We start from the raw sequence: 26,160 nt of genomic DNA, 5'->3' as shown, positions 1-26,160 counted from the left end.
TTTTCTACATAGACAATCGTGTCATCTGCAAATAGGAACAGTTTTATTTCTTCCTTTCATGTGTGTATGATTTCATTTCTTTTTCTTGCCTTATTGCAATGACTGGAACCCCAAGTACTATGTTGAATAAGAGTGATGAGAATGGACATCCTTGCCTTTTTCTAGTCTAAGGGGAAAAGCATTCAGCTTATCACATTAAGTCTGATGTTAGCTATAAGGGTTTTTTTTTTTTTTTTGTAGATATTCTTCATTAAGTTAAGATAGTTTTCTTCTATCCTAATTTGCTAAGAGTTTTTGTCATGAACGGTGTTGGATTTTGTCAAATGATTTTTCTCATCATTTGATATAGCGTATGATTTTTCTTCTTTAGCCTGTTGATATAGTGAATTACGTTGATTGATTCTTTCTCCTCCTCCTTTCCCTCATTCTGGCTTCATTCACCCATCCAGTAGCCTGTTGCCATTCATTCCTGGTGCAGAGCAGTGCCTGCATTGGCTCCTCTGCTCCTGCCAGGGAACTCAAAAGCTCAGGGCAGCAGCAGCTGTGCCTGACCAGAAAGCAGCCACACCAAAAGGGTGGTGGCAACCAGGACTGCCACCACCAGCTGCGTTACTGCACCCATACACCCTTTCCCTGCCTGGGCTCATGGCTACCTCTCCACTCCTGGTGCGCCCCACCTTGCACCCACAGAAGCACAAAGTCCAGACCTGGCTGCCAGGGCAGCCCTGCCGGTGCACAGCAGCACACTCAGCAAGGCCAGCCTCCTGTATCCAGTGAATACAGCTCTTGGGCTTTGTCCAGCCAATGGGCGGTAGAGGGGGCTGCCCCTGTTCCTCACGCAAGTGGAACAGCAACAGGGCTGGGCACGTAACCCAGGCACTGCCTGTATATAATATGATGTTCGCACAATGTCCAAATCACAGAAAGTCCTATTTCACAGAATATGTGGTGGAATTTAAGAGACGCATGAGTTTATTTTGTCAAGGATTTTTTTTTTTTTCTAAGTTTATAAGAGATAAGGGTTTGTTTGTTTTTTTGGTACTGTCTTTGTCTGGTTTTGATGTCAGGGTAATATTGGCCTCATAAAACAAGTTGGGGAGTGTTCTTTTCTATGTCCTGTAAGATGTTGTATAAAATTGGTGTCTATTCTTCTTTAAACGTTTAATAGAATTCTCCATTGAAACTCTCTGAACCTGGAGATTTCATTTTTAGAAGAATATGTTTTATCTTGATCTCCACCTCTTTGTCCACAGGGGTCACAAAAGCTCTGGCCAAATTATAAAATCCAGAATTGCAAAAAAAAAAAAAAAAAAAGCCTTGGAAATCATCAAGTCCCCCATCTCTCTCCATGCAGATAAAGAAAATAAGGCCAAGGGAGGGATGTCTTTCCAAGGTCACAGAGCAGTTAGCAGCAAAGAAGGGAAGAGCCTACAGTCAGAATAGCTCTTTTTGTTGCTGAAGTAAATGGTAGTGGCTTAAGAAGTGGAAACTTTCAACTTTTCAGACACCCTCAGTATGATACAGTCATTGCCCACTTTTTCTCTCATGTCGTTGTTGTTTGGTCCCGTTGAGTCGATTCCAACTCATAGCATCTCTCATAGGAGATAAAATGTTCCCCTGCATACAAGCCTTAAGTAAGAAGTTTCCTCCAGCTTCCTTCTAGCCCGTTAGAACAAGAAAGAGCCCAGGGCAAGAGCAGAGTTGGTGTGGTCTGGGGATGGGAGACCCAGGGACAAGGGGGCAGAGGGGCAAAGCTTTGATTACCAAAAAGCTCCTTCCCTGGCTCATCTCCCAAGAAAGAAGCAACCACAGAGCTGATCGACCTGGGACCCAGCTCTTTCTGTATTTCCTACAGGCGCTTGAATGTGAGCTTGGGCCGAAAGGGAACACAGAAGTTGGGCATCTCTCTCAACAGGTTCATCAAAGTGTAAAACGTTAGGTCTTCCGGCTCATACACTCTCTGTTTGCATTATGGTGGAAGCCAGAGGCCACTGTCCAATCTTCAGAGAAAAAGGTGGAAGACAGGAGTGGATGGATTATACCTCCACACCAACATAGCGAGTCATTTTCACAGCCCGATCCCATCACTGCTTGCAGCGTTGTCCAATAGAACTTTCTGTGATGGAATGTTATATATCCTCACTGTCTAACTAGCCACGTGTGGGTATTGAACACTGGCAATGTGGCTAAGGAATTGAATTTTAAATTTTATTTAACTTTAAGTAATTTAAATGTAAATAGTCCTATGTGGCTAATGGCTACTGTATTGGACTGTACTTTGGAAGTGGCAAATGAACTCAAGAACAAACATAAAAAGCACATGAAAATCAGAATCTACAATAAAGGACTATGGATCATAACAAATTATGGATCACATTTCAAAGAATAGGAATTCCAGAACACTTAATTGTGCTTATGAGGACCTGCACACAGATCAAGTGGCAGTCACTGGAACAGAACAAAGGGATACTGCGTGGTTTAAAGTCAGGAAATGTGTGCGTCAGGGTTGTATCCTTTCACCATACCTATTCAATCCGTATGCTGAGTAGATAATTGGAGAAGCTGGACTATAGGAAGAATGGGGCATCAGGATTGGAGGAAGACTCATTAACAACCTGTGTTACACAGATGACACAACCTTGCTTGCAGAAAGTAAAAAGGACTTGAAGCACTTACTGATGAAGATCAAAGACCACAGCCTTCAGTATGGATTACACCTCAACATAAAGAAAACAAAAATCCTTACAATTGGACCAATAAGCAACATTCTGATAAACAAAGAAAAGATTGAAGTTGTCAACGGTTTCATTTTTCTTGGATCCACAATCAACACCCAGGGAAGCAGCAGTCAAAAAATCAAAAGACACATTGCATTGGGCAAATCTGCTGCAAAAGTCCCCTTTCAAGTCTTAAAAAGCAAAAATGTCTTCTTGAAGACTAAGGTGGCCTGATCCAAGCCCTGGTGTTTCAGTTATATCATATGCATGCAAAAGCTGGACGATGAATAAGGAACACTGAAGAAGAATTGACGCCTTTGAATCGTGGTGTTGGTGAAGAATATTGAGCATACCACGGACCGCCAAAAGAACAAACAAATCTGTCTTGGAAGAAGTACAGCCAGAATGCTCCTTGGAAGCAAGGATGGCGAGACTATGTCTCACATACTTTGGACATGTTATCAGGAGGGATCAGTCCCTAGAGAAGGACATCATGCCAGGTAAAGCAGAGGGTCAGCGAAGAAGAGGAAGGCCTTCAATGAGATGGGCTGACACGGTGGCTGCAGCAATGGCCTCAAGAATAACAATGATTGTGAGGAAGGCACAGGACCAGGCAGTGTTTCGTTCTGTTGTACTTAGGGTTGCTATGAGCCAGAACCAACTTGAGGGCACCTAACAACAACAATAAAGGAAAGAAGCACTAAGATATGATGGTAAGTCATTTAAAATTGAGGTAAAACCTCCATCCCTCAAGCTTACACCAATAGCTCTGGATGGTAAGTCATTTAAAATTGAGGTAAAACCTCCATCCCTCAAGCTTACACCAATAGCTCTGGTTTTATTTTATTTGGACCGTATACATGCTAGTTAAAAATTCACTGTTGGCTACACAGAAGAAGGGGCAAATAGGCTTCAGGAGCCCAAAGGGGAGCTACTGCCCGGTTTTAGTAAGTTAGTTGAATCCCTGATGGCACAAATGGTTAACATGCTTTACTAATTGAAAGGTTGGAGGTTCAAGTCCAGTCGGGTGCCCCGGAAGAAATGCCTGGCGATCTGCTTTCGAGAAATCCGCCATTGAAAACCCTATGGAACACTGTTCTACTCTGACACACATGGGGTCCCTGTGAGACAGAATGGACTTGACGGCAGCTAGTGGTAGTGGTGTAGGATTAGTTAAGAGGAAGAACACTCTCTCAACAACTACAACAAAAAATTAAATTTAAAAAAGAGAGACAGAAAGAATATTCCAGGGACTTGGTGTGTTTTGTTCATTGCTATATCTCCAGTGCTTAAAATATTCCCTGGCAAAGGACATTCTCACTAAACATTTGCTGAATGAATTGACCAACGAGCAAACGCAAGGACAGACCGATAGAGGAACGAATTAACAAATTACAAAGCAAAACCTTTAGATTCAAAGGAAGGACCACGAGAGGGCGCTCCAGCTCAGCAGTTAACCGGCAAGTAAAAAAAAAAATTTTAGCGGGGAGCCGTGGCTAACTTCGCTCTCCTTCGCGGGAGAGGTTTTGGGTTCTCCTAGCACTTTCCCCGCTCTAGAGTGGCTTCAGAGAAGTAAAATTCCAACCACCCCCCTTCGCATCACGCCCCATCTCTACCCTTCCTTTTTCGTATGTCTGCATGTTTTCTCAGTGTATATGCCAACCCGCTGACCCAGAAGTTAGGGGCAGAGGCTATGGATGGGCGGTGCAAGGCCCCCAAGCGCGTTGAAACACTTAATAAATGCACATTTTGCTCTTTGCGCAGCAAATAAAGGAAATGGAGGGGTTACAGGCAGAAGCCCAGCCTGAGAATCAGGAGTCAGCCTTGAAGAGGACTCTTTGCATTCACTGACTATCCAACACACTGTCCAACGGGATGCTGTTTTACATGGTGTTATCTCCATTTTATAAATTAGAACACTGAATTTCCAAGGGTGATTTGCAAAGATCATACCGGTTTTACTTGTATTTTGAGCCTTCAAAACCCTTGGAATTCACATTGGACCATCAGCCTTGAATTCTTTTCATTTATGTCTGTTACTACCGGCCGTTGCTTTCTGTGAGATCCAAGAAGGCCAGAAAACTAAACCCAGTGTATCAGTTAGTGTCAGGGTGAAGGAAGGGGAAGCTAGTTACCCTGGAGCCCTGCCTGAACGACTGGGGTAAGGGCCATTGTCACCCCGGGGCGGGGGGTGGAGTAGGGGGGGCAAAATTCTTCAATCCTTCTATCCCTGTCTTCACCGTGATCTTGCCTCTTCTTTGGCACTTCTTTCTCGCTTCCCAGTAAAACCTGCTCTCACATAAGGCCACTACTATAAACACTCATGAAAAGGTTCACACACAGAAAGAAACAATTTTTGATGGTAACAAAGGAGGGGAGGGGTGAGGAGGGAAAAACACCAGCTAGAGGATAAGAGGATAGATAAGTGTTAAAAGAGGTGAAGGATAAGACAGTACACAATACTCGGAAAGCCAGCACAACTTGACCAAGGCAAGGTCGTGAAAGCTTCGTAACACATCCAAACTCCCTGAGAGACCAAATTACTGGGCTGAGAGCTGGGGATGAGGGTCTTGGGGGACATCTAGCTCAACTGGCATAACATAGTTTATAAAGAAAGTGTTCTGCATCTTACTGTGGTGAGTAGTGTCTGAGGTCTTAAAAGCTTGTGAGCAGCCATCTAAAATACTCCACTGGTCCCACCCTGTCTGGAGCAAGGCAGAATGAAGAAAACCAAAGACACAAGGGAAAGATTAGTCCAAAGGACTAATGGACCACAACTACCACAGCCTCCACCAGGCTGACTCCAGCACAACTAGATAGTGTCCAGCTACCACACCAACTTCTCTGACAGGGATCACAACAGAGGATCCCAGACACAGCTGGAGAAAAATGTAGAATAAAATTCTAACTCATAAAAAAAGACCAGACTTAACTGGTCTGACAGAGACTGGAGAAACCCTGAGAATATGGGCCAGGGACATCCTTTTAACTCAGTACTGAAGTCACTCCTGATTGAGGTCCACCCTTCAGCCAAAGATTAGACAGGGCCATAAAACATAATGAGTGAGACTTAGTGGGCACACCAGCCCAGGGGCAAGGATAAGAAGGCAGTAGGGGACAGGAAAGCTGGTAATGGGGAGCCCAACATCAAGAAGTAGAGGGTGTTGACATGTCCTGGCGTTGACAACCGATGTCCCAAAACAATATGTGTATTACATGTTTAATGAGAAACTAATTTGCACTCTGGTGCTACCCAAAAGCTTGGCAGTTCAAATCCACCAGCCGGTCCTTGGAAACTGTATGGGGCAGTTCTACTCTGTCCTGTAAGCTCACTATGAGCCGGGATCGACTCAATGGCAATGGGTTTGATTTTTTTGTTTTGTTTTTTAATTTGCTCTGTAAACCTTCGTCTAAAACACAATAAAATCAATTTAAAAAAAAAAAAAAAAGCTCCTCTCAGATAAGGATTCCACCCACCTGACAATTTCCTCAGCTAATTTTGAAGCACTCTAAAGTTTTGTGGATCATTAACGTAGTAGAGTAGTTGTGTGTGTGGGCTTTGAGCTGAGTAGGCTATGTTGTTGCTGTTGTTAGTTGCCTTCAAATCAGCTCCGACTCATAGCAACTTTATGTATCACAAAACAAAACATTGCTTAGTCCTGGTCCATCTTCATAATCCTTGCTATGTTTGAGCCCATTATCTCAGCCACTGTGTTAACCCAACTCTCCAAGTGTCTCCCTCACCTTCGCTGACCTCCCACTGTACCAGCTATGATGTCCTTTTCTAGTAATTAGTCTTTTCTGATAACAAGTCCAAAGTAAGGCAAGCTGAAGTCTCGCCATCCTTGCTTCTAAGGAATATTCTGGTTCTATTTTTTTTTTATTTCTTCTAAGACTGATTTGTTCGATCTTTGGGCAAACCATCCCAAACGCATTGTTGTCATGTCAATTCCAACTCATAGCGACCCTATAGGACAGAGTAGAATTGGCCCATAGAGTTTCCAAGGAGTGTCTGGCGGATTCAAACTGCCGGCTCTTTGGTTTGCAGCTGTAGCACTTAACCACTATGCCACCAGAGTTTCCGAGCAAACCATGGTATTTTCAATATTCTTCCACCAACATGACAATTTGGATTCAACAATTCTTCTGTTTTCAGAGTAGGCTATGAAATATTTAAATTTGGGCTTTAAACATGGGCATGTTAACGACCCCCGAGCCTCCAAATCTCATTTTCCTCATCTGTGAAATAAGGATAATAACACTTGTCTTTCAAGGTTGTGGTAATACTGACATGACTTGGTGTAAAACCTCTTGCACTGCACAGGCAAAGGGTAGGAGCTCAGTAAGTGGCCATTTACTTGCTTCCTTATTGTAGTGTCATGAATGCCCAGGACAGTCTTATAGTTTGCAGAACCTTGAGCTAAAAGAAAAAAACTAAAACAGGAGAATTTCAGGCACCAGCCTGTCAGTCGAGGAGGTAATTAGGGGTGGGGAAGAATATTTGGGGATGGAGGACCTTGGTGCCTCACCTTGTGTAGAAGGGGATTGTGGATGTGGGTCACAGTCCTTACCCCTTAACACACACACACACACACACACACACACACACACACACACACACACACCTGTTCAGGACAAAGATTTGCTGTGGGCTGCTCCACATCCTCCCTCCCAGTTTTTCCTCTACTCCTCTGTGCTGGAATCTTCTCTTTGCCCACTTGGGTCCGCTCTCCGCTGTTTCCACCATGCTCTGTGTCCCAGGAGGTTGATCTAGGCAGCAAGCATCAGTGGGATCCTTTGCCCTCTGTTTTCCAGCTAGATCTGGAACTCAAGAAGTCAGGCAGGAGACAGTGAAGTAGAACATCATTTCTCAGCTCCCTCCCTGTGCCTGGCCTGTGTGGTAGTCCCTCCACACAGCTCTCTCTCTCTGTGCCACTGGTCTCCAGTTGCCACCAAAGTCTCTCCTTGCTGTTTTTGGCTCTCCTGACCAACCCACAATACCTTCTCAGCCTGTGGCTCCCTCTTAGGTGGGCACACCCAGGACCATCCACCAGGGAGAAACCCCAGGCAATCACCTCTCTGCCACTTCTCCACTCTCCAACACCACTGTGTGGGTAAAATACAGTTCAGATGAGATCAGGGATATCCTGAGGGAGAAATAAGCCATAAAGGAGACTCTAGCAGCCCAGATTGGAGGAGCGAGGGCAATGTCAGAAAAGGTGAGGCCTTATAATTTGTTTTGAGGCTGACTCTAAGTGGGCCTTGGATTTTTGTTTTCTTTTTTTAAAAATGCCAGGCATATCTAGGGACCAATACAATGTGTGGCTGAGCAGACTCAGGGCACCTCCCAGCTTCCTTTGTTCTGGCGCCTCCACGGACTTTAGCCCTTATCCTATGCCGTTGCAGTTTTGCCTAGAGCTGCTGTAACAGAAATACCACAAATGGGTGGCTTTAACCAACAGAAATTAATGTTCTTATAATTTAGGGGGCTATAAGTTCGAAATCAGGGCACTGGCTCTAGGGAAGGTTCTCTCTGTCTGCTCTGGGGTAAAATCCTTGTCTTAGCTTCTTGGTGTTCCTTGGTGATCTCCCTGTGGAGTCTATCTTTCCCCCATTCTAACTTGCTTATCTCTGTGCCTAATCTGCTCTTTTTCTATCTCAAAAGTGATTGACTTAAGACACACCCTACCCTGATATGGCCTCATCAACGCAACAAAGAAAACCCTATTCTCAAATGTGATTATATCCACGAGTATAAACCGTTTGTCCACAAGTGAATTCCAACTCCTAGTGACCCTTTGGACAGAGCAGAACTGCCCGCACAGGCTTTTGCTTCGAGGCTGTAATCTTTACAAAAGCAGATTGTCACATCTTTCTCTGGTGGAGTGGCTGGTGGGTTAGCCGCTGAGTGCTTAACCACTGTGTCACCAGGGCTAATACCCACAAGTATAAATCCATTGCCTTGGAGCCAATTTCGACTCATAGGGATGCCACGTGACAGAGCAGAACTGTCCGTAAGGTTTTCTAGGCTGTAATCTTTATGGGAGCAGATCTCCGGGTCCTTCTCCTATAGAGACACTGGTGGGATCAAACCACCAACCTTTCGATTAGAAGCTGAGCACTTAAACACTGTTCCACAAGGGTTCCTTATCCACAAGTATAAGGGTTAGGATTTATAACACATGTATTTGGGAAACACAATTTAATCCCTAACACATGCTGATACTATAGAGCCTCTCATTACGATGCTGTACTTTTTGCTTGCCAATGCTTGTGTGTGTGTATAGAGTCTATTTGGTTGCATTCCAGCGTTACAGTTAATTCCTTCAACAGGCATCTACTGAACAGGTTCTATGTACTAGGCTCTGTTCTAGATTCAGGGGATACAGAAGCCAACAAGACCAAGTCCCTGCTGTTATAGAACAGACCTACTATTGGAAGAGATGAGAAAATACTACAGCAGTTGGCAGGTGACTTACTGCAATGAGAAGAAGATGGTGTGTGATGATATAAGGCCTGGGAACCTGTTGTTGAGGCTCAGGGGTGAGGAGAGATTGCAGACTCTGCTCCCAGCCAACTGAAAATTTACATAAAACTTTGAGCCGGTCAAAGTCACCACTGGGAATCCCTCACATTGGCCACGTATCTTGTTGCCATGACCCCGGTGGTCTTCAGTGGGTTCCAAAGGGACTCCAGTCTCTTCTTCCTTACTTTCTGCCCCAGATACAGACTCAGTCATTTAAAGAAAATATGCAGATTCACAATTGACTAGAGGGTAATAGACCACTGTTGAAGGGAAACAGTTTTTACTGTGAGAAATAGCCTTGCTATTGAGTTTACTGAAGCAAGCAGAACTGAGAGTCACGGTGTCACCACCAAAGAGCCCAAAAGGTGGGCGGGAGATGGGAAGAGGGAGTTTTTGCTTAGGGGGTATTGAGTTTATGTCAATGGTAGAATAATTTGTAAAGGGATAGCAAGAATGGTTTTACAACTTGAAGAATGTAATCAATGTCACTGAACTCTACATGTAGAAATTGCTGAATGCCATATGTTTTATTGTATGTATTTTCACCATGATTAAAAAACAAAAAGAAGAAAGCATACGAGCCACCAGAGACTACTGGGGTCACGCAACAGGACACATGGGCTAACATCAAGGATTCCCTAACAGAAAGGGGGGACACTTTCAGCATTAAATATTTGCAATGAATTAACACACACACACATACAGGCACAAACACAAGTCTTTCTCTCCTACTGACTGCCTCCTTAAGTCCCTGCCTAGCCTGGGGGGCTTTAGAAGCCCACCTCTTCTAAAGTTGTGATTGCCTGAATCTAACAGCGATTCTCCCTCTTGTGGCTCCTGCCACTTCCCTCCCCAGGCAGCCACTCCTGGGAACCCTTCCCCACACTGGTCCACCTCAGGACAGCAGCGTTGAGGGGAACACCAGAGAATGCAACTCCAGGCTTTTTTTTTTTTTTTTTATTGTGCTTTAAGCGAAATTTACAGCTCGAGTTAGTTTCTCATACAAAAATTTATACACGCATTGTTATGTGACCCTAGTTGCTCTCCCTATAATGTGTCAGCACACTCCTTCTTTCCACCCCGGGTTTCCTATGCCCATTCAACCAACCAGCTCCTGTCCCTTTCTGCCTTCTCATCTCGCCTCCGGATAGGAGCTGCCCATCTTAGTCTCATGTGAAAATAAAAAAATAATTAAAAAAAAAAATTTTATCTACTGGAACTAAGAAGCACACTCTTCACGATTATCATTTTTATGTCTTATAGTCCCGTCTAATCTTTGTCTGAAGAGTTGGCTTCAGGAATGGTTTTAGTTCTGGGTTAACAGAGAGTCCGAAGGCACTCCGGGCTATTCCTACCTCCCATGGATATGGTTTACTAACCTCACAAAGCATTTCCTACCAGAAGGACTGGGCCTGTGTGTCTGTTTGAGGACTCAAAGAAATTCCACTTAACTTAAACTGATAAAATCATTCCCTTTCTCCCCCTGCCTACAGGGCTGAAGTGGCATCCTCCCCTCCCTATTCCTTGGTTCATTCTGCTTGCTTTCTTTGGACTTTCAGCTGAAAGCGCTGGAACAGTTGTGCACTAATAGATTTAAAAGAGCCTTGAAGAGAAGACAGAAATAAACACGTTTGGCTTTGGGCAGCAGCACTAAAAGTTTTATCAATGACCTGTCTGAAGTAAATGCTTTGACACATATTCCTGGCCTGCAGGAGTAGATACAAAACTTGATATGAGTAAGTCCCTGCTCTGTGAAGAGAGAGAAATCACTGCAGGTGAAGCGGCTGAGCAGGAAGTTTGTCAGACACTTAAAATGTCAATGCTGAGGGTCCTCAGAGACCTTCAACTTCACCCGCTCATCTGACGGATAAAGAAACTGAGGCCCGGAGAGGGAAAGGGACTTGTCCAAGACTGAACAGCTATTTAGTGTCAGAGCTAGGACTAGAACCCAGGCTCCCGACCCCCAGGCCAGTGCTATAGCCGTGCCTTCTAGCTTACAGCTCCTCTTCTCGGCCTTGATCTTTGGGACCTGCTACCATTCTTTGAAAGCAGCCCTGGCGGTGCAGTGGTTAAGCGCTGGGCTTCTGAAGTGCCAACTGAAGGGCTGCTGGCTCAAACCCACCAGGTGCTCTGCAGCCATAAGCTTCAGTAAAAATTACAGCCTTGGAAACTTTATGGAGCCGTTCTATTCTGTCCTACAGACTTGCTTATGAGTCAGAATTGACTTTTGAGGAGACTCTGGCTTGGAAGTTGAGGGGCTCCCTGTAGCCCCCAGTACCTAGTTCTTCCAGGGCCCTATGTGCAGAGGGCATTCCAAGTGTGAGCTTTCTACACAGGCCTCTTCCCTAGAATCTCAATGCCTATGAAGTCCAGGCCTCAGTCTAACCAAATATAAAACCAACCAACTCAGAGCAACCCTACGGGACATAGTAGAACTGCCCCATAGGGTTTCCAAGGCTGTTAATCTTTACAAAAGCAGATGGCCACATCTTTCACCCGCGGAGTGACTGGTGAATTTGAACCGTGACCTTTCTGCTAGCAGCTGAGCGCTTAACCACTGCGCCACCAGGGCTTCCTTAACTTTCTTGTAGTCACATTAAAAAGGAAAAAGAAACAGATGAAATTAGTTTTAATAATAATAGATTTTACCATACTTCATATAGTCAAAATATCACTTCAACACATAGTTGATATACTAAGAAATTATTGAGATATTTTACATTGCTTTTTTCGTACTAAGTCTTTGAAATCTGGTGTGTATTTTTATACTGTAGCGCACATCAGTTTGGACTATTTACATTTTGAGTGCTCACTGGGCACATTCGGTTAGGGGCTACCCTATTAGACAGTACAGACATACAGTTTAGATCAGGAGCGACCGAACCCAATAGGTCTCGTCCTCCCCCAGGCCATTTTCATACTCCACAAATCACAAACCAGTTGCCCATAGAGTGGATTCCAACTTATGGTTTCCCCATGCATTTCAGAGTAAAACCGCACTCCACAGGGTTTTCCATGGCTGTGATCTTTTGGAAGCAGAACCTGACGGAAACCCCAGGTTCTTACTCGGCATGACTCTTATTGGCCAATAAATGAGAGATGGAGGTGAGAGAACAAAAAAGGCATCTTTATTTCATTGTACAAGGAAATGGAGCAGGAGGAGCTGTTGTTGCCAAGACTGCTCGCTAAGGGCAGGCAGGCAAGTTACTTTTAAAGGGGTTTCCAAGTAGAGCTCATACTACTTACATCAGCAACATTCTTAACCATACTACACAGGCCCAAGGAAGTTTATGTATAACCTTCCAGCAAAAGCAGGATTCATAATCGAAGCTGGGGCGGGGGCGGGGGGCGGGAAGCCCAACAAAGGAAGTGATTTTGTGATACAACACTGTAGGGGATGAAGCCGGGTAAGGAATACAGGACCGTTGGGGTTCTGTCTCAGATCTCCAGGCCTTTCTTCTGAGGCCCCCTGGGTAGGTCCAAACTGCCAACCTTTAGGTTAGTAGCAGACTGGTCAGCCATTTGCCCCAACCAGGGACTCCTTCAAACTCCACAGTCACCAGTTAACTTTCTAAAATGCAACTCTATAATTATGTCCCTCCTTTGTCTAAAAGATCTCTGAAATCTCCTACCCTTGCAGGACAAAAGTCTGAAGAAGACCTCAACGTGATTTAAAAGACCCTTCACAATGGGCACCAATTTCCCCTTCGGACTTTTTCTTTCTCCTTCCCTCCTCCAAGATGTGGCCACAATGATATAAATCGTTCATTAAACCGACAGGCTTTTTCACCCTCTTTGCATTTTTCTCTCCTCTTGGGGAGCTCTTACATCTCTTTGAAGATTCATTCATTCACTTGTTCATTTAGGGAAAGCCTACTGAAAGCCAGGCAGCGTGCTAGGGTCTGGACCCGACTCAAACGTCTACTGGGCACCTTCTTTGACCAACTCTCATTCAGCTGGGTAGTTTGTTCACATATCCTTCTCCCACATCCTTTCCAAAGGCGCGGAAAGTACTTTGTTCGTTATTTCGGGCTTTGTTCATTATTATCCTTAATGCTTAGTAAACGGATCAGGGGTGAATGATCAATCAATTCCCACTTTCTCATCTGAGGAACTAAGGAACTGAAGAGGGGTTGAGGGGAACTTTTGGCCTGATGTCCTTATGTAGAAGCCAGGCGTTCCCCGAGTGGGCCGGGTTCGCAAGGATTCCAGCACGGCCATGAGGCGCGTGCCCGGACCCATAGAAGCATTAACCTAGGGAGGCGCGGACACTCTCCCCTCGCTCTCATCTCTGCCACCGTGGCAGGGAGGGGCTCAAGAGCAGGAAAGGCAGGCAATGGAGGGCGGCGTTGGGACCCCAGCGGAGGCGCTGAATCGCCTGGGGACCCGGTTCTGGCGCAGCCCGAGAACTCGGGTGCAGACAATGTTGCGAGGCTGGGTGGGGCGACGTGGTCAGGGAGACTACAAATCCCAGGGGACGTCGAGGCGAGGGGGCGGAAGGGGCGGTCTTGGGCGGGCCCGGGAGGGGCGGGGTTAGGCGGGAGGGGCAGGAGGGCCGCGCTCCGGCTGCGGGCGCAGCGCTTGAGCGACCATGTCCGGGGCCAGCGGCTACAGCCAGACCCCGAGCCGGACCATCCCCACCACTCGCCGGGTGGTCCTCGGCGACGGCGTGCAGCTGCCGCCCGGGGACTATAGCACCACCCCGGGTGGCACACTCTTCAGCACCACCCCGGGAGGTAGGCGCGGGTTCGGGGGCGCAGCGTGCCGGCTCCGGGTGCGCGCGGTAGGGAGGATGGACTGGGCGAGCGGGGGCAGCGGGGACCACCAGTTGGACGGGGTGCCCAGGCTCAGGAGCGCGGTGACTGTGAGAACGGATAAGAGGCATCAGGGAGGCGCCAGGGGCCACGGAGGTGGCCCCAGGGAACTAGCGGGTAGCCGCCCCCGACTACCTGACTTCTGGGTGCGTCCTCCCGAGCCCGGGCTGAAAACTGCCCCATTTGGAGACAGCTGAGTACCCCCTCCCCCCCAACACCGACACAGGACTGCCACATGGTGAGGACTACCACATGGGGGTTGAGGGGGGCAGTTCTGAGGTGGGATGCGGTGGGGTCAGGGTGGCCCAGGAATCAAGGACACGTCTGGCCTGAGGATTTTAGGGGACGGGATGGACTCTGTTGGATAAAGTGAGTTTAGGGGAAGAGGACGCCATTCACAATACTCGCAGAGTTCTTGTTCATTCCCAAGGCACCCCCAGATTTGCGTTGGATAAGCGCCCTCTGACGGCAGTTTTGGGGGGTTGCTGCGGGTGCTCCCCTGCCCCAGCAGCGCCTCGTGGGCACCTGTGGCATATTCCGCATTTATCCGGTGGGATCCCCGCGGAGGGGCCAGGGGCCACGGGCATGACCGTGCAGAAAAACATGTACTCCTGCTCGGGGGGGAGGGGAGGATCGTGTGACCTCCCCGAGAGGATGAGGAAGAGGAAGCTGAGCTGACAGGGGTGGGGGTCAGCCTTGGGCTGCCCTCGGGAGCCAGCCGTTCCCTCCCAGCCCGGGAGCCCCTGCGCCGAGGTGCTGATGAAACCTGCCCTCGTATTTGCATGATGAAATCCTCGTGGCTCACTGCTTCCCTGCCATCCTCGCCCTGCCCCAGCCCACTTTTGCTTCTCTTCCCTCCCCTACACCCTCCTCGACGCTCCTTCCTAAACTGCCGGAAAACGCGCCAGATCCTGGCTGGCTGGTGAGGGGCGCTTTTCGGCTGTGCTGGCCGCGCGGGTGGGGCCACAGCTTCTTCCCCTGCCCGGTGGGGGCCACATGCTTATTTTCTCAGGCAGCTGTCGGGCCTCCAGTGAGCACAGCCAGATCTGAAGTCCTTGTGTGTTTGTTCCAAAACACACAACGCGAGAGCTGTTAGGAATCTTAGATGTTCTCATCCAGCCGCGCTGCGCATACCTCTGCCTTCTTGTACTGAACACAGCATTGAGGCTCCAAAGCTGAAAACCTGTCTATTGTCCAGTGTCGCACGGCTTTCCCAGATCGACCAAGAAGCAGCCAGGCAGAGAGAGGACAAATGCTCGCTCCTCTATTAGAAATGATCCAAGGAAAAGTTCTCAGGGACCCTGCTTACCACTCAAATTCTCTTTCCCAGACTCCTGTCCTTGCTGTTCCCCTTTCTCTCTGTCCTGATGTGTCTGTGTCCACCAGAACCTTTCCTGACAAGTTTGGGGTTCCCTCAAGTGAGAGTGTGAATCTCTGCTTGATCTGTTCAGGCTGGGCGCTGAGTCGGTCCTAGGGACTCAGGTGGACTTTTTTTTTTTTCTATCTCTCTCTTTCCACATACTGCTTTTGTTTATTTTCACCCTTCCATTAAGAAGATAGGCATTTGGTGCCCCAGATTTATTGGGGTGTCTTTCCACCTTCAGCAATTTTGCTTTTTATTTATTTAAATATTTATTGTGCTTTAAGTAAAAGTTTACAAATCAAGTCAGTCTCTCACACCTTGCTACATACTCCCAATTGCTCTCCCTCTAATAAGACAGCCCGCTCCCTCCCTCCACTCTCTGTTTTCGTGTCCATTTTGGCAGCTTCTAACCCCCTCTACCCTCTCATCTCCCCTCCAGGCAGGTGGGCCATTTTTGCACCGTTTGTTGCAGGAGCCCTGGTGGCACAGTGGTTAAGCATTGGGCTGCTAACCAAAAGGTCTGCGGTTTGAATTCACTAGCCCGTCCGTGGAAACCCTATGGGGCAGTTCTGCTCTGTCCTATAGGATTGCTATGAATAGGAATCAACTGGAGGGCAACTGGTTTGTTTTGTTTATAGGGAACTCTGATCCATTTCTCCCTTTACAGCAAAATTCCTCCTCCCTCTGAAAGTCTTTATGGTTGTGGAAAAAGGGAAGGGGCTTCTGCATCAGAGTGTAAAATGTCAACTGGAAGAAAGCTGGGATCTGCCAGTAGTCTAAGGCCAGTGCTTTCTTGTCTCAGGTGGCCTCTGGGGCAGTCACAGCTCAGTCCTGGAGAAGCCCAGCTGGCCTCTGCCAAAATCAGCATGCCTAGTCTGCCTCTGCCAAGGTGTGGAATCTTCCTGCAAAGTCCACTTCACCCCAGCCCTTTGCCAGCTCCAAGAAACTTGAGCTAATGAGAAAAAGTTATATCCTGTTCCCTTTTTGCTGTAGCCTAGAGTGCTGTTTTCAACTGTTAATGTGCCTATGAATTGCCTGGGGACCTCTTAAATGCAGGGTCTGATGGCTAGGTCTGAGCTGCAAACTGGGATTCTGTACTTCTGTCTAACAAGCTGCTGGTGACTGATCTATGTACCACATTCTGAGTCCTCAGGAATTAGTGGAATGTGATTTCTCTCAACTTATCAAACCTCTGGGGTCTAGAAAAAAGTGTGATTCTATCCAGGTAAATTTTTAAGGTTGGGTCCATAGGGTGTTTAGAAAGGTGCCCATTTGTTGTTGTTAGTTGCCATCAAATCAGGTCCAACTCGTGGCAAACTTAAGTATTAAAAAATAAAAGAAAAACACAAACCCGTTGCCATCAATTTGATTCCGACTCATAGTGACTCATAGTGACTCTATAGGACAGAGAAAAGCTGCCCCATAGGCCTTCCAAGGAGTGGCTGGTGGATCTGAACTGCCAACTTTTTGGTTAGCAGCCAAGCTCTTAACCTCTGCACTACCAGGGCTCCTCCACCTTATGTATCACAGAACAAAATGTTGACCAGTTTGTGCCATCTTCATGATCTTTGATATGTTTGAGCCCAGGGCACCCTTATTTGTAGGGGGTGTCATTCCCTCACGAAGAGCCAATCAGTTCCTGCGAATGACACTGCAGTGTTTGTCCCTGGTGGAAAAGAAGCAGGAGTTGGTTTGAGCCATCCAGATTCCTGTAACTCTAGTTTGCTTTTCATGGTTCATGAACCCTCCACAGGCTGAGCTGAAGTTAGGTGCCTGGCGGAGTTAAGGAATTTGCTGAAGGAAGTTTCGTGTTTGAATTTTTGAGTCTGTAGAGTCGTGAAATCTGCCTTAGAAGAAGTATATCCAGAAGGCTTCTTGGAAGTGAGGATGGCGGTACTTCATCTTATGTACTTTGCACACGTTATCAGAAGGGACCAGTCCCGAGTCTTGAAACTCTCCAGTGATGTCATACACACTCTATCAACCAGCAGAACCTTTGAATGCATCAAAAGCCTTCCTCCACACCTCCCCTGTTCAATCTTCACATTCCTAGTTCCATGTTAGTTGTTTGACCCCAAAGCCTGCAGAGGCTGCTTGGGTAGTAGTCATACCTAAGACCTGTACCTGGATAAGGTTAATCAGAGGTAAGCAGGTAGGGCTGCAGGTGTTAATGGCACCCTCTTTGGTTAGACAAACAAGGTCTATGCCCAGAAAGCTTACCTTGGAGCAGCTCCCAAGTCTTTGGCTATGGAACAGACAGTGCCGGGAAGAGGGGGAGCAGGTGGGACGCTGATGCTGGCATAGCCAGTGTCCTGAGTCATATAGAGAAGAGAAATTCTTTCACTCTTTATTCTTTTTTTTTACTGTGTTTTAAGTGAAACTTTATCATTCAAGTCAGTTTCTCATACAAAATCTTATACACACATTGTTATGTGACTCTAGTTGCTCTCCCTACAACGTGACAGCACAGTCCTTCTCTCCACCCTGTATTTCCCATGTCCATTCCACTGGATAGCTGCTATTCTTTATTATTATTGTGGTAAATACATATGTAACAAATTGTCTGCCATAGCAGTATCCTGCACACGTACCACTCAACGACATTGGCTATGTTCATCATGTTGTTCAACCGTTCTTGTTGTTGGGTGCCCTGGAATCCATTCTGACTCACAGTGACCCCATGTGACAGAGTAGAACTGCCCCATAGGGTTTTTTTTTTTTAATTTATTTATTGTACTTTAGGTGAAAGTTTACAAATCAAGTCAGTCTCTCATACAAAAAGCCATACACACCCCACTGTCACTCCCAGCTGCTCGCCCCTTAATGAGACGGCACATTCCTCCTCTCCGCCCTGTATTCCCCGGGTCCATTTAACCAGCTCCTGTCTCCCTCTTCCTTCTCATCTCACCACCAGACAGGAGCCGCCCACATAGTCTCATGTGTCTATTTGAGCCACGAAGTTCACTCCTCACCAGCATCACTATGTTATAGTCCAGGCCAATCCCTGTCTGTAGAGTTGGTTTCAAGAATGGTTCCAATCTTGGGCTATCAAAGAATCCAGGGACCAGGACCATCAGGGTCCCTCCCGTCTCACTCAGACCATTAAGCCTGGTCTTTTTACAAAAATTTAAGATCTGCCTCCCACTGTTGTCCTGCTCCATCAGGGATTCTCTGTTGTGCTCCCTGTCAGGACAGTGAACGGTGGTAGCCAGGCACCACCTAGTTCTTCGGGTCTCAGGCTGATGGAATCTCGGGCTTATGCGGCCCTTTCTGTCTCTCAGGCTCATATTTACCTTGTATCTTTGTTGTTATTCATTCTCCTTTGCTCCAGTCTTTCACTCTTAAGAACAGGTTAGGAGAGGTTGGATGTTAAGGCAGTGAGGAAGAAGTAATGGACACTTTTCTCACATTAACTTGAGCTTCCTTTTAAAGTGCTTAGAACATTCCACACTGTGTCCCTCATTAAAGACTTTTTGACTGAGGACCTGGCGTGGAACACCCCAAACCTCCTCTAGTGGCATGAGCCTCCCTGTTTATGTGGCATTCACCACAGCCAGCCTTGGAAGACACCCTGACCTCCAGTGTTTCAAATGCTAGTTTTGAAGACGAAGACTAACTGAAAAAAAGTCGTGAGTATCAGAGGTGTATCTGTAGATGAAACAATTCGACAGACGTTTCCCCAATAAAATGGTAGAACTTGTATGATATTCAAGGGAGAATTGTCCCTTCCACGTAGCCACTCTGCTAGGTCTTACATTTCGATGATGCAGAGCTAATCTTTCTAAAAATTTTTAATTGCCTTCAGATGTCTACGTATTTCTAAAAATACTTTCAAAGGTAGGAGGTCATTATTATTTGAAAGAGGAATTTGTTTTTTTTCTTTCCTGAAAGAGCAAAGAAAAGACCTTCGTTACCAAATTTGGTGAAAGAGGGCAAGCAGGGTAGTACCATATTTATTTGTTCGTATAAAGTGATCAGGGATTTTCTTGTTTGGGTTATTATTTGACATAATAATAATAATGTTCAGGAAGAGAAGTTAGAAAGGGGCAGCAGTGTTGAAAAAAGAGTATTGTTTCCCAGGGTGGCTGTTTTTAAAGAAAAGTGTTCATTTATACATATAAATTCTTGTGTGTTCAAACAAACAAACAAAAAGCCTGGTTACTTTCTGGTCTCACTTAGACCTGAGCCAGTGTTCTTCCTCCATTAAGATTCGTAACAAATCAAATCACATGTGTTTGTTTACATGTTTGTTCCTCAGTTAGACAGGAAGTTCTTTCAGCCCAATTTTACTCATCTTTGTATACCCAGCATCTAGTGCAGGACCAGGTGTGTAGGAGGTAAAAGGTTGAAATAAATCCTGGAAAGAAAGCATTACCACCAGGCCTGGATCTGAGCTGGCTTAATAAAAATGCTTAAACTTTATTTTCTGTCTTCTCAGTTGCAAGGTGTCTTAGGTTAAGTTCTCTAGAGAAGCAAAACCAGTGCAGTGTGTAAGTATGTATACAGAGAGATTTATAGCAAGGAAATGGGTCACGTGGTTGTAGAGGCTGGTACGTCCCAAGTCTGTGGGCCAGGCTGGAGGCTTCTCCGGATTCATGTAACTATAGGGGCTAGCGAACCCAAGATTGGGAAGTCAGGCAGCAGGGCTCTTGCTCACAGGCTGCAAAGATTGACAAATTCCAAAATTGGCAGGCAAGATGGCAGGTAAGCTGCTAGCTTGAGTCCCAAGACCCGGAGGTCAGATGAACAGCAGCCAGCTGCAGGGTCCAGAGCAAGCAAAAGCCCACCAGCCTTGCCAGAAAGCCTGCTTATATTCAATGCAGGCCCCACGCCCAAGGAAACTCCCTTTCAACTGACTGGCTACTCACAGCAGATCCCATCATGGAGGTGATTACATTATATCAAATCTCATCGTGTTGGTAATTACATCATCTGCCAAACGATATCATAACTGCCAAACCACTGAGAACCATGGCCTAGCCGAGCTGACACACAGCCTTAACTATCATACGGGGTAGAATTGTTTATCTCTAAATGTCCCAGGGGCATAAGGAAGGGACAGAAATTAACTGTCTCTGAGCTTTCTCCCTTATCTCAATATAGGTAGTCCCTGATTTACCACAGAGTTACAAAGAACCGCACTTAACGACATGTACATTTTGTCTTTAGTAATACGTACTATATACAATGTTGCATCGTGTTATTAGCTGATGTCATTCTCAGACGTTTGCTCACAGATGTTCAGTTTTATCATTTGCTGATTAAATTTATAAAGATACTGATAAATAAAAGCCAATAATAATGGAAACAAAAAAAAAAATGAGGTATTCTACTTACATCAGAGCCAACTTAACGACAGAGTCATTGTAACGGAAGCCTGTCATAAGCAGGAGACTCCCTGTATTACAGATAACAGTATTGCTGGCAGATTAATTTCCCCAATATATTGGAGCAGAGAGTGGAAAGAAATGATTTTTTCATATACTGAACAAGTCAGTATTGCGGCTGGCATCTCAGAGACTAGGATTGATACGCCTTATTCTGTGCACCCAGTGTCACTGACTAGGCAGGAGTAGATGATGCCTGCCCACTGGCATTTGGTGCTCAAGGACACAGGAAACAAAGGGCGCCTTGTAATCCAGATAGCTATACCCATGAAAGCTCTTTGAGGGAGCTCAGATACCAGGCCCAGAGTAATAGGGCTTACCAGTTGCCCAGGGACACTTGTCTTGGTGTGATGGGTTGTATCCGTTAGCTGTCACAGTAAAATAAAAAAATTATTTAGTAACTTATTTTTTTTTATTTATCTCCATTCTCTAGGCAGGCTGTGCAGTCTTTGGTGATCTTGCCTGGGGTCTCTTCATGTGGTTGCATACAATTGGCAGCTGGTTTGGGCTGGGTGGGTTAGAAAGTCCAAGATAGCCTTACCTCCACGTCTGGAGCGTTGTTGGAGATAGCTGGAGGACTGGGGGCTCTCTTTTCTCTTGGTCTCACATAATCCAGCAGTCTTGTTGTTAGTTGCCATTCCAATTCATGGCGACTCAATGTGTGCAGAGTGGAACTGCTCCATAGAGCTTTTTCTTTTATAATTTTTATTGTGCTTTAAGTAAAAGTTTACAAATCAAGTCAGTCTCTCACACAAAAACCCATATACACCTTGCTACACACTCCCAATTACTCTCCCCCTTAATGAGACAGCTCACTCTCCCTCTCCACTCTCTCTTTTCGTGTCTATTTTGCCAGCTTCTAACCCCCTCCACCATCTCATCTCCCCTCCAGACAGGACATGCCAACATAGTCTCAAGTGTCCACCCCATCCAAGAAGCTCACTTCTCACCAGCATCCCTCTCCAACCCATTGTCCAGTCCAATCCATGTCTGAAGAGTTGGCTTCGGGAATGGTTCCTGTCCTGGACCAACAGAAGGTCTGGGGGCCATGACCACGGGGGTCCCTCCAGTCTCAGGCAGACCATTAAGTCTGGTCTTATGAGAATTTGGGGTCTGCATCCCATTGCTCTCCTGCTCCCTCAGGGGTTCTCTGTTGTGCTCCCTGTCAGGGCAGTCATCGGTTGTGGCTGGGCACCATCTAGTTCTTCTGGTCTAAGGATGTTGTAGTCTTTGGTTCATGTGGCTCTTTCTGTCTCTTGGGCTCATAATTGCCTTGTGTCCTTGGTGTTCTTCATTCTCCTTTGATCCAGGTGGGTTGAGACCAATTGATGCATCTTAGATGGCTGCTTGCTAGTGTTTAAGACCCCAGATGCCACTCTTCAAAGTGGGATGCAGAATGTTTTAATAGATTTTATTATGCCAATTGACTTAGATGTCCCCTGAAACCATGGTCCCCAGACCTCTGCCCCCGCTACGTGCTCCATAGAGTTTTCAAGGCTGCAACCTTTTTTTTGGAAGTAGCCTCAACTTATTCACACGGCAGTTTCCAAGAGAGTGAAACAAGCTGTAAGGTCTTTTACAGTCGGCCCTGAAGTCACACAGAGGCACTCACAATATTCCTTTGTTTAAGGGAAGCCACCACACCAGCCCAGATTCAAGGAGAGGGGGAAATAGACCACCTTCAAATGAGAGATGCTTACGTGTACAGTGATGGAAGGAATTACAGGGGCCATGTTTTCAGACAACCTTCTACAAGGGTCAAGTCTCAAAGGACAGGCCTGTGGAAACTTACTGCCCATCTGATACGTGGTCAGCAGAGCCAGGGCCAGGCGTGGAAGCAGACTAGAATTATAAGCCTATGAATCTCAGCTGTTAGTTCATGAACAGAGGAAACCTTCCTGAAAACTGGGTCATAGATCCCATGCCCTGTTTTCAAGGCCTTATGCCTAGTTCCACAAAGCAAGCCAAGCAAGTGGCCATAACACAAGGTGGCTGGACACTGCATTCCACTTTGTGTCATGCTGCCCCTTATCAGCCTCACCCACCTGACCTCTGCTTTCTCCCACCAAGTGTCCTGCAAGTCAGGCTTTGGGAAGGCCCTTCAGAGGAACCCACGCTTGGGGGGGGGTGGTCACGCTTGGAGGGACACTTGCCCCTCCCTCCCCCCAGCACTCCCACGTAACATCCTTGGTTTTCTAGAATATTGGCAATAGGATTGTCTTAGTTTCCCAGGACTGCCATAACAAAATACCGCAAAGTGCATGGCTTTAAAGACAAAACTTTAATTTCTCACAGGACTGGAGGCTAGAAGTCCTAATTCAGGGTGTCAGCAGGGCTATGCTCTCTTTCTGTCTGCGCTAGGGAAGGATCCTTCCTTGTCTCTTCCAGCTCCTGGTGGCCCCAGGTGTCTTTTGGTGTTGCTTGGCTTGTAGATGATCCTCACATGCTGTCTTCCTCCATGTGTGACTTGGTTTCCCTGTCTATCCTCTTTTTAAATATTTTACTATGTTTTAGTGAAAGTTTACACATCAAATTAGGTTCCCATTTAACAGTTTTCATACATATCGTTCATGCCTTTGGTTACAATTTTTATCATGTGTCAGCATTCTCATTTCCATTCTGTTTGTTCGTTTTCATTATCTAGTTTCCCTTCCCCTCCTTCCCTTCTCATCTTTGCTCTCAGGTAAATGTTCGTTTGTTCTCAAGTAATTGATTGTTTAAGGGAACATGTTATTTCCAGGTGATATTGTTTATCTTATAAACCAGTCTATTTATTATTTGGCTGAAAGGTGACCTCCAGGAGTAGCTTCAGGGCCAAGCTCAAAGGGTATCTTAGGGCGGTAGTCTCAGGTGTCCCACTAATCTCTACTGGGGCAGTAGATCTGGCCTTTCTTAGGAATTTGAATTTTGTTCTACATGTTTCTCCCATTTTATCCAGGACTTCTGTTGTGTCCCTGGTCAGAATAGTCGGTAGTGGTAGCTAGGCACCATCTAGTTTCTTCTGGTCTCAGGAGAGGCTGTGGTTTGTGTGGGCTATTAGTCCTATGGACTAGTTTCATCTTTGAGTCTTTGGTTTCCTTCATTCTCATTTGCTCCAGAAGAGTAGAGACCAATAGTTGTATCTTAGATTGCCACTCAAAAGCTTTTAAGACCCCACATGCTACTCATCAAACCAAGCATGCAGAACATTATCTTTATGAATTATGTTATGCCAATTAAGTAAGTTGTCCCACAAGATTATGGTCTGAAGCCTTTTAACCCAGCAAACCAATTCCAATAATTTTTTGGATATGTCTAGGAGGTCTCGGTAACTGTGCCCCCATGTGCTTTATTATATATATGGATATATATGCAGCACACACAGACATGTATAAACATGTCTTCAGGTACACCTGCACGTGCATGTATTCACATATACCTTCCTGTACACATATATGCATATGTATCTACCTATGTAACCACATACGTTTTTTTTTTTGCACGTTATTACTGTTGTTGCAAAATTGTGTATGTTATAGCATTTACCGAAATTCTTCCTTGTGTACTTCTTAGTGTCATCATTTACCTTGTCAGGTTGTGCAGACTTCACCCATATTTGGTATTGCCTTTCCCATCACCAGAAATAACAAATGTCTACTGTCTAGAAGGAGCCCTGGTAGCGCAGCGGTTAAGAGCTTGGCTGCTAACCAAAAAGTTGGCAGTTTGAATCCACCAGCTGTTCCTGGAAAACCCTGTGGGGCAGTTCTGTTCTGTCCTATAGGGTCACTATGAGTCGGAATCAACACAAAGTGATTCCCATTCCGCCACCCTCACCTCCCTGGTAACCATCAAAGAACGTTGCTTTCTATTCTTGACTTTTTTTTTTTTCCATTGTATCCATTTCTTTTTTTTTTTTTTAATTAACTTTTATCGAGCTTCAAGTGAACGTTTACAAATCAAGTCAGTCTGTCACATATAAGTTTATATACGTCTTACTCCTTACTCCCACTTGCTCTCCCCCTAATGAGTCAGCCCTTGCAGTCTCTCCTTTCGTGACAATTTTGCCAGCTTCCAACTCTCTCTATCCTCCCATCCACCCTCCAGACAGGAGATGCCAACACAGTCTCAAGTGTCCACCTGATATAATTAGCTCACTCTTCTTCAGCATCTCTCTCCACCCCCACTGTCCAGTCCCTTTCATGTCTGATGAGTTGTCTTCGGGAATGGTTCCTGTCCTGTGCCAACAGAAGGTTTGGGGACCATGCCCACCGGGATTCCTCTAGTCACAGTCAGACCATTAAGTATGGTCTTTTTATGAGAATTTGGGGTCTGCATCCCACTGATCTCCTGCTCCCTCAGGGGTTCTCTATTGTGCTTGACTTTTTTAAATAGTGGGACCGTACAGAACATTTGTCTTTTCTGACTGATTTATTTCACTCAGCATAATGTCCTCCAGATTCGTCCATGTTATATTTCACTGCCTCCTCGTTATTCTTTACAGTTGTGTAGCATTCCATTGTATGTATGTACCACAATTCGTTTATCCATTCATCTACTGATGGGCGCTTAGGTTGTTTCCATCCTTTTGCTATTGTGAATAATGCTGCAATGAACATAGGTGTGCAAATGACTGTTTGTGTCACTGGTCTTATATCTCTTGGATATATACCTAGGAGTGGGATTACTGGACCAAAGGCATTTCTATTTCTAGCTTTTTGAGGACACATGGTACCATTTTCCACAGTGGTTGTATCCATCCTCTTTTACAAGCTGCCACTCAGAAGGGATTAGATTAGCACCCACCCTACTCCCCATATGATGTGACTTCATTAATTTAACTGATAGCACCTGTGAAGAAAAACCTTACTTCCCCAAACAAGTTCACATTCACCGGTGCAGGGGTTAGGACTTGAAAATATCTTTTTAGATGACACGATTCAACCCGTAACAAGGATGAAATCAAGTTTCCAGGTCCAGCGGTCCAAAAGTGGGGTAGGAGTGAGAACACCAGAAGGTACAGGTGGGTTCAGAGATCCCTTTGGTTTCAGCTAAGAACGAGATCTCTTGCCTGAGAGACAACGTGAGCGTGCACGCGTGCGCATGCGTACATTTCTATTACAGGCAGTCCTCAGGTTACGAACGTCTGACTTGCGTATAAAAAAAACCCCTAGTTATGCAACAAGCCGGTAAAGCCTATTAGGAAAAAATTGTCTCGGTGTTGGGGCAGGGCTCCCACGACAGGCCGCTCTTCTCCCACGTGCGCAGATTCTGCAGCGGGTCCTTGGGCAGCGCTGCCAGCGGGCCGGCCTCTGCCACACAGGGGCCCCAGCCATGGCCCGGGAGCAGTAAGTGGAGAGCCTGAATGCACTGGCCT

The 26,160-nt window shown here is 46.0% G+C and overlaps 1 protein-coding gene across 1 annotated transcript in view; it reads left to right on the top strand.

Annotated features, from left to right (window-relative positions):
• The first annotated feature begins 13,780 nt into the window (after window positions 1–13,780).
• The window catches only part of EIF4EBP1 (eukaryotic translation initiation factor 4E binding protein 1), a 33,471-nt gene continuing 21,091 nt past the window's right edge, over window positions 13,781–26,160 (top strand). Inside the window, exon 1 of the mRNA XM_049865429.1 lies at window positions 13,781–13,979. Coding sequence (XP_049721386.1) covers window positions 13,835–13,979 — 145 coding nt within the window. The 5' untranslated portion in view covers window positions 13,781–13,834. The remainder of the gene's footprint in view (window positions 13,980–26,160) is intronic.

Source organism: Elephas maximus, chromosome 22, assembly GCF_024166365.1.
Source record: "Elephas maximus indicus isolate mEleMax1 chromosome 22, mEleMax1 primary haplotype, whole genome shotgun sequence".
NCBI lineage: Eukaryota > Metazoa > Chordata > Mammalia > Proboscidea > Elephantidae > Elephas > Elephas maximus.
The sequence above is the reverse complement of the archived record's forward strand: the minus strand, read 5'-3'. Positions and strand labels throughout refer to the sequence as shown.